The sequence below is a fragment of the Rhinatrema bivittatum genome, chromosome 15, assembly GCF_901001135.1.
Source record: "Rhinatrema bivittatum chromosome 15, aRhiBiv1.1, whole genome shotgun sequence".
In the NCBI taxonomy this organism is placed as follows: Eukaryota; Metazoa; Chordata; class Amphibia; order Gymnophiona; family Rhinatrematidae; genus Rhinatrema; species Rhinatrema bivittatum.
The window spans coordinates 51,192,417-51,205,425 of NC_042629.1; the positions used below are offsets into that span (position 1 = coordinate 51,192,417).

At 44.0% G+C, this 13,009-nt stretch overlaps 1 protein-coding gene across 3 annotated transcripts; it reads left to right on the forward strand.

Annotated features, from left to right (window-relative positions):
• The first annotated feature begins 181 nt into the window (after positions 1–181).
• Positions 182–13,009, forward strand: RPP21 (ribonuclease P/MRP subunit p21). 3 transcript variants are annotated; one of them, XR_003852877.1, is made up of 6 exons: positions 384–633; positions 6,520–6,620; positions 7,888–7,970; positions 9,649–9,780; positions 11,371–11,547; positions 12,264–13,009. XR_003852877.1 is itself a non-coding variant. In XM_029578806.1 (6 exons), the coding sequence occupies exons 1-6, from the start codon at positions 577–579 to the stop codon at positions 12,314–12,316; spliced, it is 501 nt and encodes a 166-aa protein (XP_029434666.1). In that variant the 5' UTR covers positions 384–576; the 3' UTR covers positions 12,317–13,009. The 3 variants fall into 3 exon arrangements, 2 of the variants coding, with proteins under 2 accessions (XP_029434667.1, XP_029434666.1); XM_029578806.1 differs by lacking the exon at positions 11,371–11,547 and adding an exon at positions 10,454–10,528; XM_029578807.1 differs by lacking the exon at positions 11,371–11,547 and having other exon boundaries at positions 182–633.

Below are 13,009 nucleotides of genomic sequence, written 5' to 3' on the forward strand. Positions count from 1 at the left end.
AACGATGTCGAAGCCGCCGCTGCCCCCGGCCGAAATGCTGAAGCGGAACGCTGCGGCGGTGAGAGGGGCGGGTAAGAGAGAAGGTGGAACTGCACTTCGCGAGCGAGCGGGCCCGACTTGCAGGGGCAGACAAAATGGCTGCTGCACAGCCGGACGTGACGTCACTGCGCGGCGACGGGGCTATTCCCCGTTCGCATTCAGTTCACCGACGGAGAGAGCCTGGGGGTCAATTTCTTAAGCGTCGCTTCTCGGCTTGAGGAAGGAGCTTGGCATTCTAAGGCAGGTTGCAGATGAATTTGTTATCTGCCGGCCCAGAGAGACCCTGACCCGGAGAGCTGTCGACTTACGGGGGTACCTGGTCGTAGTGACAGATAAAACCGCCTCCTGTAGTTCATCAGGACTATCTTTCGGAGGGGTAGGAGGATTTGAAGCTTGGTTCTCGGGCTCCTAACTGCTGGGCTACTGCTTTCTTTTGTTTTGTTAAGTGAATTCAAAAGCGAGTTGCTGGTAATTGCAAAAAAGAAAAATAGCTCATTTAAGAATATAGCTTTGGTTTTAAGTATAGAACAAAGAAAAATGGCAGCTCACGTTAAAGATAAGGAAGCTTTTCAAAGACTCAACTTTCTTTACCAGGTACATTCTGAAATATTAAATTATCTATACAATTATTTTTTTTTGATTAGCAGAATCCGCTATACATTTCTTTATGGACCACTAATGTTCTGTTAAAGATAGGGTTTGATTTGATGCAAAAAACTAAGTGACTTGCTGAATTTTTTTTTTTTTTAAGTAAATGAATTATGAAAAGTCACACAGCGGGGCTGTTTAGATATTTACCTATATTGGCAGTAGGACATGAGATGCTGAGAACTAGGTTAAGTGGGCTCTAATGCTTCTCTACCCAGGATGATAGAGAACGAAAATCAAAACTGCCTAGGATAAGAATTGATATCCTATAAACCATCTGGCTTCTAGCACTGGTAACTGGGACATAACTTTGCAGGGTGGTACAACTGGGCAGACTAGATAGAGCATTTGCTTTTTTTTTTTTTTTTTGCCGTATACTGTGCTAAATTCTGTAGAATGCTGGTTACAACCACTTCTGTTGCAGGCTGTTTTAGGCCTTGTAAGAACTATAAAAAAAACAAACCAGTCTCATATTTAATCTAAAGCTTTGGACCACCAACTTCTGTAATAAACCAAACAGCTATTAAAACTATTGTCTGAAACATCTGGCTGCCCTGTGCTTGTTGCTGTTAGGATTATAACTATGGTTGGCCTGTGCAAGTTGTCCCAGCTTCCTTGCAAGCCTCATGCGTTCCATAAAAAGTGAACTCTGTCTTCCTGGAAACTTGATGCAAAAAAACTTCTTATGTTAGGGCTGTACCCATCACCATTTTGTGTTATGTTACACACACTTCTTGGAAGCACAAAACAGAAATATTACTGCTTTGTGCCCATTGATTTGTATCCTTCTTGTTGATTTGTATCCTTCTTGTTGATTCTATGAAATTCCATATAAATGAGTAAACACTCAAGTGCTCTCCCCCTTTTCTTCTATTACCAATCACCTACTCTTACCTCTGTCCTCTATAAAAACATAAACATAAGATATGTCATATTAGGTCAGACCAAGAATCCATCACTTTCAATGTATTATACACGATGACACCTAGATTTCTTTCCGGGTGGTAACTCCTAAGATAGAACCTAATTGTGTAACTACAGCAAATGAAAATGTGTTCTTACCTGCTAATTTTCATTCCTGTAGTACCACAGATCAGTCCAGACTCCTGGGTTTTGCCCCCCTGCCAGCAAATGGAGGCAAAGAAAATTTCACTGACACTGTACATAACCCAATGTGCCACCTGCATTCCCTTAGTATTGACCTGTACCCAAGCCAAGATGACAGTAACAACTATAAATTTCTAAGCAAACTCACTCCTCTCCGAGCCGGAAGAAGGTGAAGTTGTGCAAAAAGACAATGGAAAACTAGTTTCCCAAATTTAACATGAGATCAGCATTCAAAACCAAGAGCTCTGCACTATATACAAAGCAACAGTACAAGCAGTGGGCCCCCCCCCCCCCCCCCCAGTAAATGGGCGGATCTCTGGACTGCTCTGTGGTACTACAGGAATAAAAAATTACAGGTAAGAACCAATTTTCCTTTCCCTGTATGTACCCAGATCAGTCCAGACTCTTGGGATGTACTTAAGCTCCTCTTAACTCAGGTGGGACATGGAGAGTTCCGTTTGTAGAGCCCTCTCTCTAAAGCACATGGAAGCTGGAGCCCTGTCATCCAGTCAATAATGCCTAGGCAAAGTGGGCAAAGAGTTCCCAGTAGCCGCCCAATAAATTTCATGCGGAGACACCTGCTGTGACTTAACACAGGAAGTCTCCTGAGAACATGTCAAGGGTGCTCCTAACCCCCCCAGGCAACAGGCACCCTTTAGAAATGTTAAGTCGACTCTATCGCTTCCTTCAGCCTCCGCACAATGGTAGCCTTAGATGACTTATTTCCCTTCTCTGGACCACTCCACAGTACAAAGAGGTGATACCATCCACAAAGAAGAGATGCAATCTATAGAAATCATTAGTGACCTTTAGATACCTCAATAATGCATGCCTCCAATCTAAGAGCCTAAGTTCCCCCTCATGAGGCGTAGAGGAATCTAAATCCATAAAAGCTGGAAGCTGTACTGTTTAAGATGGAACTCCAAGACTCTTAGGAAGAAAAGAAGGCACCATGCTGCTGTTAAAGCTGTTATTAGAGCTCTGTTGTTAAAGCTGAGAGATAACAATCTGTTATTAACAGAGTTGCTGGAGATAGCAATCTGTTATTATTTAGAATAGTTGTGGGTGGATCCTTGGACCAGTGGCAGGTGACCACGCTCTCGGGGGAGGTCCCGAGAGGGACCACTGGTCAGGCTTAGGTGTAGGAGACAAACCTACATAGAGGTGGCAGTAGTGAGCTGGAAGCGCCCGGCTGGGCTATAGTCTCTCAGGTACTGGAACAGCGATCCCAAGGTGGCTGAGCTGTAGAGAAACTAAGAAAGTGAGTAGGCAAGGCATGCAGAGTTCTGGAACAAGTCCTTGATGGTAACACTCACACAGTAGTCTCTTGAGGCAGCCCAGGAGTTGTATGCATTAGGCCCTCGAGGAGTGAGTACCTGGTTCCAGGGAAAGCTCTGAGAGATAGATAGAAACTCTGATGTTATAAGTAACAAAGACTTCTTAGTAAGCAGTATATAGACCACCAAAGGTGGCAGTAGTGAGATGGAAGTGCCCGGCTGGGCTGTAGTCCCTCAAGTATTGGAACAGCGATCCCAAGGTGGCTGAGCTGTAGAGAAACTAAGAAAGTGAGTAGATAGGATATGCAGAGTTCTGGAACAAGTCCTTGATGATAACACTCACACCATAGTCTCTTGAGGTGGCCCAGGAGTTGGAATGCAGTAGGCCCTCGGAGCGAGTACCTGGTCCCAGGAAAAGCTCCGAGAGATAGATGGAAACTCACTAATGTTGTAAGCAGCGATGACTTTTTAGCAGAAGTGGTATTCAGGAGCTGGTCCGGGACGTGGGCCCTCGAGGAGCGAGTACCGGTTCCGGACTGCGACCTGAAAAGAAAAAGAGAGAGCGAGGCCCCCGAGGAGCGGGTACCTCTAGTGAAGTCCGAGGAGGCAGAGTAGCTAGGTTTGCGGAGAGCGAATCCAGTCCGCAATGATACCCAGAGGTAGCCTCTTATTAAATACGCTTTGTGCATAAGCACATTTAAAACTGGCAGAAGACCTCTTCAGAACCAGAGACGAAGACTCAGTGCAAGCGCATCTCTGCGGGACAGGGAACTGCCGGCGATAGTTGAGGAGGGGATTCCCCTGCCTCTCCCACCCGATGCTGCTAGGGAATCGAAAATGACCGCTGTTTCTGTGCTGATGAGGGAAAACCTCTGTGCTAGATCCCGTCACCTGTAAGGCTTGTTCTACCGGTGCAGTCATGCTTGACTCAGACCTCCAAATGCTTTTGCTGCTTTCGCTGTTTCTCCCCTCATCTGTGGCACCTCAGCACCAAGGAGCCAACACCCAGTCTCCTCCGCAGGCAGAGAAGCTGCTGAAAAACCCCATTGCTGAGCTCCCCGAGATGCTGCTCAGATTCCTCTAACTAGTTCCTTGTTCTCTCTCTCTCTCTCTGAACAAATAAAGATACACAGAAACCAATACTTTACTTTGGTGCAGAGTTTCAGGTTCCCGGAGCACAGGCCGCATGGCAGATCAGAAAAGAGCCAGACCCATGGCTATATCAGTCCTCTTTCGCCAAACTTTAGCAACGCAGCCCAGGCAAACCATATAAAAGGGATACTTCCCTGCTCCACTGGACTTGCAGTGCAGAACTGCCAGCAGGTTCCACCGCTGTCTTATGGGGGATGAGGGATCTGGATCTCTGGACTGAGCTATCAGAAGGGTCACCAACCCCCTGCTCGTCCACCTCAAACCAGGGGGGATGGCCCCACAGGGACCTCACAGCCCCCTGGGAGGATCCAGAAATTTTCTTTTTAATTTTTTTTTTCTCTTCAGACTGCAGGTTGTGCACTATTTACCATCTGCTGGAGACAGAAATACTGCGGGACTGCAGGTGGCAAATTGGGTTATGTACAGTGTCAGTGAAACTGTCTCCATTTGCTCGCAGGGAGGCAAAACCCAGGAGTCTGGACTGATCTGGATATATACAGGGATGGGTTATTTTTCCCTATATGTTTCACCCTGCACTTGTCCACATTTATTTTTATTTATTTAGCAGTTTTCTATACCGACCTTCATAGTAGATAACCATATCGGATCGGTTTACATTTTAACAAAGGGTAAAACTGAGGTAACAATTCTGGTAAATAATAGATAACAAAGGAAAAGGAATAAGTCAAAGTTACAATCAACAAGGTATGGAAAACTTGGAGGCTTAAAGACAAGCTGGAAGGAAGATAGAGGCAGGTAGAGTAAATATAACATGATACGAATAATTTAACGGGTTAGAGCATATGCTTTAACCAGGAAATGCCAGTGTCCATTGTTCAGGAGGAAGTGAGTCAATTTCATCTGCCATATGGAAGCCCAGTCTTCCAGTCTCACAAAGTCCACTAGTATATGTGTTTAGTTACTGCCCATTTGTGCATCTTTCATAGAGTTGGCATCTTGGCAATTGAGGCTGCTGCTCACAAGTTTCACACTTGCTGAATTGAAACTGTAGATGATAATCTGTGTGGCAGTAACTTTAACCGGTAGCTACAACAGAAGTCATCCAGAAGTGTAGAGTCCAATTTCTACTTAAAGCCTCCTAACAATCTTTACTGAGAGAATTCAAACCCCACATTATTGTCTTGAGACTTGGTGGCCTATCTGAATAAGAAATCTACGGTCTTGACCTCATATACCTACATCTTCAAAAATTATCAGAACTTACAAAAATTCCAGTCTAATTGAAGTGAACTGAATTAAGCAGTAGCACTGATTAGACGGGTGATTCTGGTTGAAATAGATTGAAAACATTAATTTTTTTAGAAACCTGCTTTTCTTTTTATTAGTGTGATATTCTGACTCATGTGAAAATTGCTTTTCTCCATATGATTGTGTGGCAGATGATTACGGCTTTCCTCAACAGTATGGTGACATTTTTCTTGGTTTGATGAATATTTATTGTACAGCTTCTCTAAAAGGATTTCTTCAGATATTATTCAGCCTTAATGATGGGTTAGCATTTTTACTGTTAGATATACGACCCGTATGACATAGGGCAAAGGTAGCGCCGGCGCCATTTTGAATATTGGCAATACGGCGCGAGTGCAGGAGGTCGCTCCCGGACCCCCGCTGGACTTTGGCAAGTCTTGTGGGGGTCAGGAGGCCCCCCCAAGCTGGCCAAAAGTCCCTGGGGGTCCAGCGGGGGTCCAGGAGCGATCTCCTGCACTCGTGACGTCGGGTGTCAGGAACCAAAATGGCGCCGGTGCTAACTTTGCCCTGTCATATGGTAAGGGCAAAGGGCCACCGGCGCCATTTCTATTAACGCAGCCGTGGCCCGAGAGCGGGAGATCACGCCAGGACCCCCCCCCTCCCCCCACTGGACCCCAGGTAATTTAAAACATTTTTGGGGGGGTTCGGGAGGGTGGGGGATTTCTTTTAAAGGGTCGGGGTGGGTTTTAGGGTTGTTTTGGTGTGCCGGTTTTCCTGCCCTCCCCCCGATTTACAATTTTTTGACGATAAATCGGGGGAATTGTTATTGTATCGCGGCTCTAACGATTTTTGATGATTTAAAATATATCTGTTTTAAATCGTCAAAAAACGATTCACATCCCTACTGTCTACCCACAAATTGGCTGGCTAAAAGATAGCTGGAGAAGTGACTGATTTTCAGTGGCCTGCTAGATAGCCAGATAAGTCCTACTTAACACGCTTTCAATACCGGGCCTACAATATATTAGACAGAATCTCTCCATAGAGGCCCCTTCATCTCTATAGTCACCCTGCTTTTGTTTAACAGGCTGCCCACTGCGTTCTGTCCCAAAACCCAGAGAATGTGGAGTTGGCTCGGTTCTACTGTCACACGCAGAAAACCATCAGCAAGCGATTAGTTCTAAGGCAGTGAGTTAATTCTCAGTTTATCATGGTTCTTTAGTGATAAATGTCTGTATAAAAAAGAAATGTTTTGCTGATTGTGTGCCTTCTCTGTCTAATGCTCGACTTTTACAAATCAAATCTCTATACCGGGTCCCCTTTTTATTACTTCAAATAAATGACCTGGAAAGGTGTTTGGAAGTTTTTATGTAAGTTAGGATGACTTTAATTTTTCAAGTGTTTAACGGCAGGTTTGTTTACTATCTACTGGCAGGACTGTGACACAAGGCAGAGAGTTAAGCAGCTGGCATTAGGATGCAAGTTTCACTAGAACGGTCCTGCAGGCGGCAACAATAAAGAGCTCCCTCGAGCCTGCATTTTTTTTTTCTTTCAAGAGCAAAAAAGGAACATGGTCTAGCGGACAGAAATGTTTCAAAATCATGTTTATCTCCCCTCTTAGTGCTACTTAAAAGTATCAGAGTTTCATGGTGTGCTTTTTCCTTTTAGAACTGATGTGGCATAAACAATTTATTTGAATATGGAGTACCTAGTGGTTTTTTCTTTTGTTTTTTTTTACAAATTTCTGGAATATGTTTTGAATCTCTATTTTTCTCACTAAATGCGCTCTCCTTTTTTTTTTGCTGGATTAGTTGCTTCTGACTCCTGGGAGGATGCCACACCTCCCTTCATTTGGAAACAAAATAAATGAATACACTTTTGCGTAAAATAAATTAGAAGCTTTGGAACAAAGAGGTATCAAACCGTAGCAGTCCATTAACATGATTGCTTTTATGAAAGTGAGTAAAATGGGTGCATAGTGTGTTTAAAGTACCAGATAGCCTCTCAGAAAACATTTTAAAATCATGGTGAGATCAGACTATTGTGTACTCAAGAAGCCCCAGCACATATCATAACATCCCGTCACTGGGATTTCTGCAGGTGGTGTGGCTTAAGTGTAAACCTCTATACCCCTGATACTTACCAACCTGAGGAATGGTAGACAAACTGTGATGCACATTGGGGATTCTGGTGTGAACAGCAGTTGATTCTGTAATTGAGTACAACAGCCCTTCCATATTTTTCTGTAATCACAACATGGAAGAAAATGCTTGATAAATCATGCCTAAAGGCTGTTTTTATATTTAAAATATTTTCTTCATTTAATTTTATATTCTGCCTTTATGTATGCCTGAGATTTTCTGTTAGGGATTTCTGTTCATGTTGCAGTCCTACAATTGTCATTGCTGAATTTGTCCTAGAAATTTGATATGTGCGCCTGTCTCTTATTCTGCAGAGATCCATCTGTGAAAAGAACAATTTGTAAGAGATGCTGCTCCCTCCTCCTGCCTGGAATCACAGCTACAGTCCGCCAGAGAAGTGGGTTCAAACATTACTATTTGTCCTTTCGTGTGCCCATTCTCACTGTGCCCCCAACTCGCTGCCCGTTTCTCCACTCGTTCAGTGATCACTGGGACCTATAGACCCACTAGCAAATAAAGCATCCAAAACTGTAGCTGTTTAAGACATAATTTTAAAACTATAATTCCCTGTAGGTACCCAGATCAGTCCAGATTCCTAGGTTTTGCTTTCCTGCCAGCAGATGGAGACAGAGTTTTACTGACAGTGCTACTTAACCACATGTGCCACCTCAGTATTTCTCTGTCTCCAGCAAATGGTAGATGGGGTAAAGCTTGCAGTTCTGCAGTCTGAGCAATTTTTGGTTTTTGAACCTTCCTCCCAGGGGTTTTTTGGATCCTGGTGGGTTCTTTCCTGTCTGTTTGAGGTGGACAAGTTGGGGGGTTGGTGACCCTTTAGTATACTCGGTCCTTGCGCCCATGGGGTGTAAATCTGGTGGTCCAGATCCCTCCCCTTCATGAGGCGGCTGCAGGCTCTGGTATTTTTTCTTCTGAGGCTGTCTATTTTTTGTTCTTGAGCCTCTTTCCAGCCTTGGGGGAACTTTTAATAGACTTTTTTTTTTTTTTTTTTTTAACTTTAAGACAGCAGCACAGCTCTACTATGCGGGCAACTTCCTCCTCTTGCTTTGGCAGCTGGGGTGCTGATGACTTTTATGCAAGTCTTCTGGGTCACAGCCTGAAATTTCTGCTTTAAAGCACAAATTTTCCCCCACAATTGCCTGCAAAAAGTCAGATCATGTTGTGCCTCCTGTCATCGAAATTCAACTACAAAGCCGTAGAGGAGCCAACATAAAAACAGTTTTAAGAACTGTGTGCTGTTGAAAGGAGGGAGGATAAGAAGAATGAGAGAGTGGTCCTGAGACACGTGTGTATCCAGAGAAAAGATAAGCATGGAACCGCAGATGGTGCTTAGCTAAGCTGTAATGGCTTCAAAATTTATGAATTTTAAATTCAAATTATAATCCAAAATGTCCTCTTTGGCTACTGAGCATAATGCCTTAATTTCATAAAAAATTGTGCACAGCTGTTTCTGTATCGTGCCCTTTCATCCTGGTGACAGCAGTAGTTGAGGTCTGCTCCGCTAGCTCCCTTTTCCAGATGTGCACATTGCTAACTGAGGATTGCTTATCCCATGAAGTATGTAGAGGGAAGAAGAGAGGAAAGCGATACTCTGTAGCTGTGAACAACACGCACATTCATGCACTTTAGACCACCAAAGATCCATGACTCTCTTGCAAACTCAGGATATGACTATATTTACTTAAGATACACTGGCACTGAAAAATCTTAAGGCCCCTACTAGAATTTAGCAGAATAGAAACCAGTGTGTCCAAGTGCCTAGTTTGTCTCTTTTTTTCAAAGTTTCATGCAAGGCTTCAATACCCTGTCGATAATCGGGTTTAATGGTACAGTTTTGTGTTGTCTGTGATACAGAACATATTAGTAATTCTCATTTTGCCAGACTGGCTGATTCTTTAAAAAAAAACAAAAAACCCAGTCCCTTTAGCACAGTGGAAACACAACACATTACTCTCTCTTTACTAGTGCCACCTCCAAGGCTTAGCTCTGCTTATTTCTCAGTGGGTGATATTACTGCAGGACATTTTCCAAAGGCTGTTTATTTTTCATGTCTGTTTAAGGACACTATGGCCAGCGGCGAACCGTTGTGAGATGCTTATGTTGTGGCTTAACTAAAAGATTTCTGAATAACCCCAACTACAAGCTATGGGCCGAACAGCCGGAGGCTCAGTTAGAAAATCAGCCCAAACCAGGTAATGTAGCCAGAGTGGTGAGCAATTAAGAGAAGCCTAATTCTAAAACCTAATCCTGCGGGTATTGAATTAGTCCAATGGAGAGGTGTCTCCTACATCTTGGTTGTTGACCCTTAATTCAGGATATAGGCCAAATGCTTTGTTCTTACATATTATTTTTTGGCAATAAACTAGTATGGCCGAGTTCAGAACTTTTCTACCTTTTCACCCATTGTTGCCTATTGATGACTCTTAACTGATGAGCTCCTTTTGTGGTATGTTTAGAATCAAGAGCATTTCAGCATGGCATTGCAACAAAAAAAAAAATAAAAAAAAAAAAATATATATATATATAAAGATCATGTATTCAATATAAATGCAACTGAATATTTTAGAAGAATATAGGGTGAGCATTCATTACTGTTGGTTTTCATTCTCTCTGAAAAACATGGAACACTATAGAAGGTTAAAATATAGACCCTGCCTCCAAGAGCATATAGACAGAATGGAAGTGGTCCAGAGAATAGCTACTAAAATGATAGTCTGCAGCAGGTGTGTTATGCAATGACACTTCATGCTCCACATGTTTAGGTCCTTGATTGAGGGGATGATATAGACATCCACATTTCCTCAACAATAAATATTGCACAAGAATGAGAAATTACTACTTCCCTGATGATTTCCTTTTCTTTAGACCAGACAGATGAATCCAGAACAAGTGGGTTATGCACCTCTACTCGCAGATGGAGCAAACCTGACATCAGTGTGTGTGTGTGTGTGTGTATGTATGTATATATATATATATATATATATATATATATATATATATATATATATACACAAGCCGTTAAGCCCGTTAAAACGGGCAACATTAACTTTTTTTCAGTCCATTTTCAAACACAGCACCCTTCTACACTTTTTCTCCCTCACTCCCTTCCCCTCGTTCACTCACCCCCTTCCCTCCACTCAGTCTTACTCACCCTCTGCCTCCCACTGCCTCCCTCCCCTCTCCCTCAGCCCTCCTCCACTCCCTTTTTCTCTGCTCCACAACTTCTTACCCTTCCACTTACTCACCTCCCCCTCATTCTCCCTCACCTCCCTCCATCTCACTCTCCTTCCTCGCTACTGGCCGCTGTTCCTCGTCGCCGCCATGTTGATATCCAGCTGACGCTCCTCGTCACCGCTGCCACTTGTCGCCGCCATGTTGATATCCAGCTGATACTCGCTGAGACCATCGTGCTTGCCCGCACATGCGCAGTAGAGCGGCACGTCGGTCAAGCTTCGTTTATTAGGATAGATTCCCTCTTATCTTCCCTTTCCCTGTCACCTTATCCACATCTACTTCCGTCTCCCTCAGTCCTACTCCTCTTCCTTTTTTCTTCTTCAGCAAAACTTGTGAGTCATTCCACTTCCATTCACTGTCATCTTCTGTTTCTTTCCTCTGAGACCTAATCCACAACCCCTTCGCGCTTTCTCAACCCTTCTAAACTGTTTTTGTTTTGACTATCACCCAGGGGCATGCGCAGGGGGGGGGGAGGGGACTAAAGCAGTGCATAAACTTACTTACTTGCAGGGATCCCGGTTCTCGCTGTGGCTGTCATTTTTTTCCAGCCTTCTGATGCGTGTGCTGGCGGCGGTGGTGTCATTTAGGGCCACGGAATGCAGAAACAGATCGTGCGAGGCAGCAGCATAACTCAGGAAGAGTCAGAGCAGGGAGAAATTGAACACGCGACGCGGGCACAGAGTCAGAGCAGGAATTTCTCCCTGCGAGAACTGGGATCCCTGCAAGTAAGTAAGTTTATGCACTGCTTTAGTCCCCTTCCCATGCCCCTGGGTGATAGTCAAAACAAAAACAGTTTAGAAGGGTTGAGAAAGCGGGAAGGGGTTGTGGATTAGGTCTCGGAGGAATTTCTCCCTGCTCTGACTCTGTGCCCGCGTCGCGTGTTCAATTTCTCCCTGCTCTGACTCTGCATGAGTTATGCTGCCACCTCGCGCGATGAGATCTCTGGCTGACGTGCCCTGCCGCATCGCTTTCTCCCTGCTCTGACTCTGCATGAGTTACGCTGCTGCCTCGCACGATCTGTTTCTGCATTCTGTGGCCCTAAATGACACCACCGCCGCCAGCACACGCATCAGAAGGCTGGAAAAAAATGACAGCCACAGCGAGAACCGGGATCCCTGCAAGTAAGTAAGTTTATGCTCTGCTTTAGTCCCCCTGGGTGATCAGGCTGTTTTTTGTTTACGCTTCAAATTCTTGCACATTTTAATCCATGCGCTCTTGCTACTAATGAGACTGATTTCATGTAAATAGAAAAATCTGATACCTGGACTTATTTTTTTACTAACTTTATGGACCTCTATAAAACAGGCACCAAAGCAAGGGACTTTTTCTCATTGCTATTGCTTGCAGCAGTTTAGTTTTCAGCTTTTGCTGTGGGTAACAACTACCTGCAATGTTATGCCTCTAGCTTTATGGTAATGTATCTCTTGCTTTTCTTATTTAGATCAGAAGCCCAGTCTCCAGCAAACCCAACAAGAAATGAAGAAAGCAGACTGATGGCTAATGGATGGTACTGAGGACAGCTCAGTGTCTGCAAATGGGGTCTGAGTTTTGTGCCAGCTTCTATAGTAACAATACCCACTGACCTCACTGTTTCTTGACACAATTTTAGACTTGGGAGAGATTTGTCATGTCAGTGATTTTTTTTTGTTACATTGTAAGATTTGTTTTATATATTGGGATTGATCCTTGTACCAGTTTTAACTAATTAAAATGAGAAACCTTTTCAGTGCAACCTGGTAGTTTTTGGAATAGAACCAGATCCAGAGAAGTATTCCCTTTAATTTGATGTTGGTCAATGGAAAGGAGCAGTGTTTATAAAGCCAAAGTTGAAAGTAGCACAAAACTCACAAGCAATTTGATCTGGCTCACCTCCTTCCTGTTCATATCTCTGAACAGGACAAAAACAGGATGGAGTAGGTCCAGAGGGTGGCTGCTCAAATGGTTAGTGATCACTACTGCAAAGCATATGGAGATAGAGCTTTAGGTCTAAACATGCATCCTGTTTTCTGAAAGGAGTCAAGCAGATCAGACCAGAGTCTGAGGAACGGCTCCCAGCAGGACAGTGCTTGCAGCTCGGAGATATGATGGGCCGAACAGACTGCCACCAGGAAGGCTGTCTTCAATGATAAACAACTGTGGTACATCTACCTGCAACTGTTACAAGTTATTCTGAAAACACCAGGACTC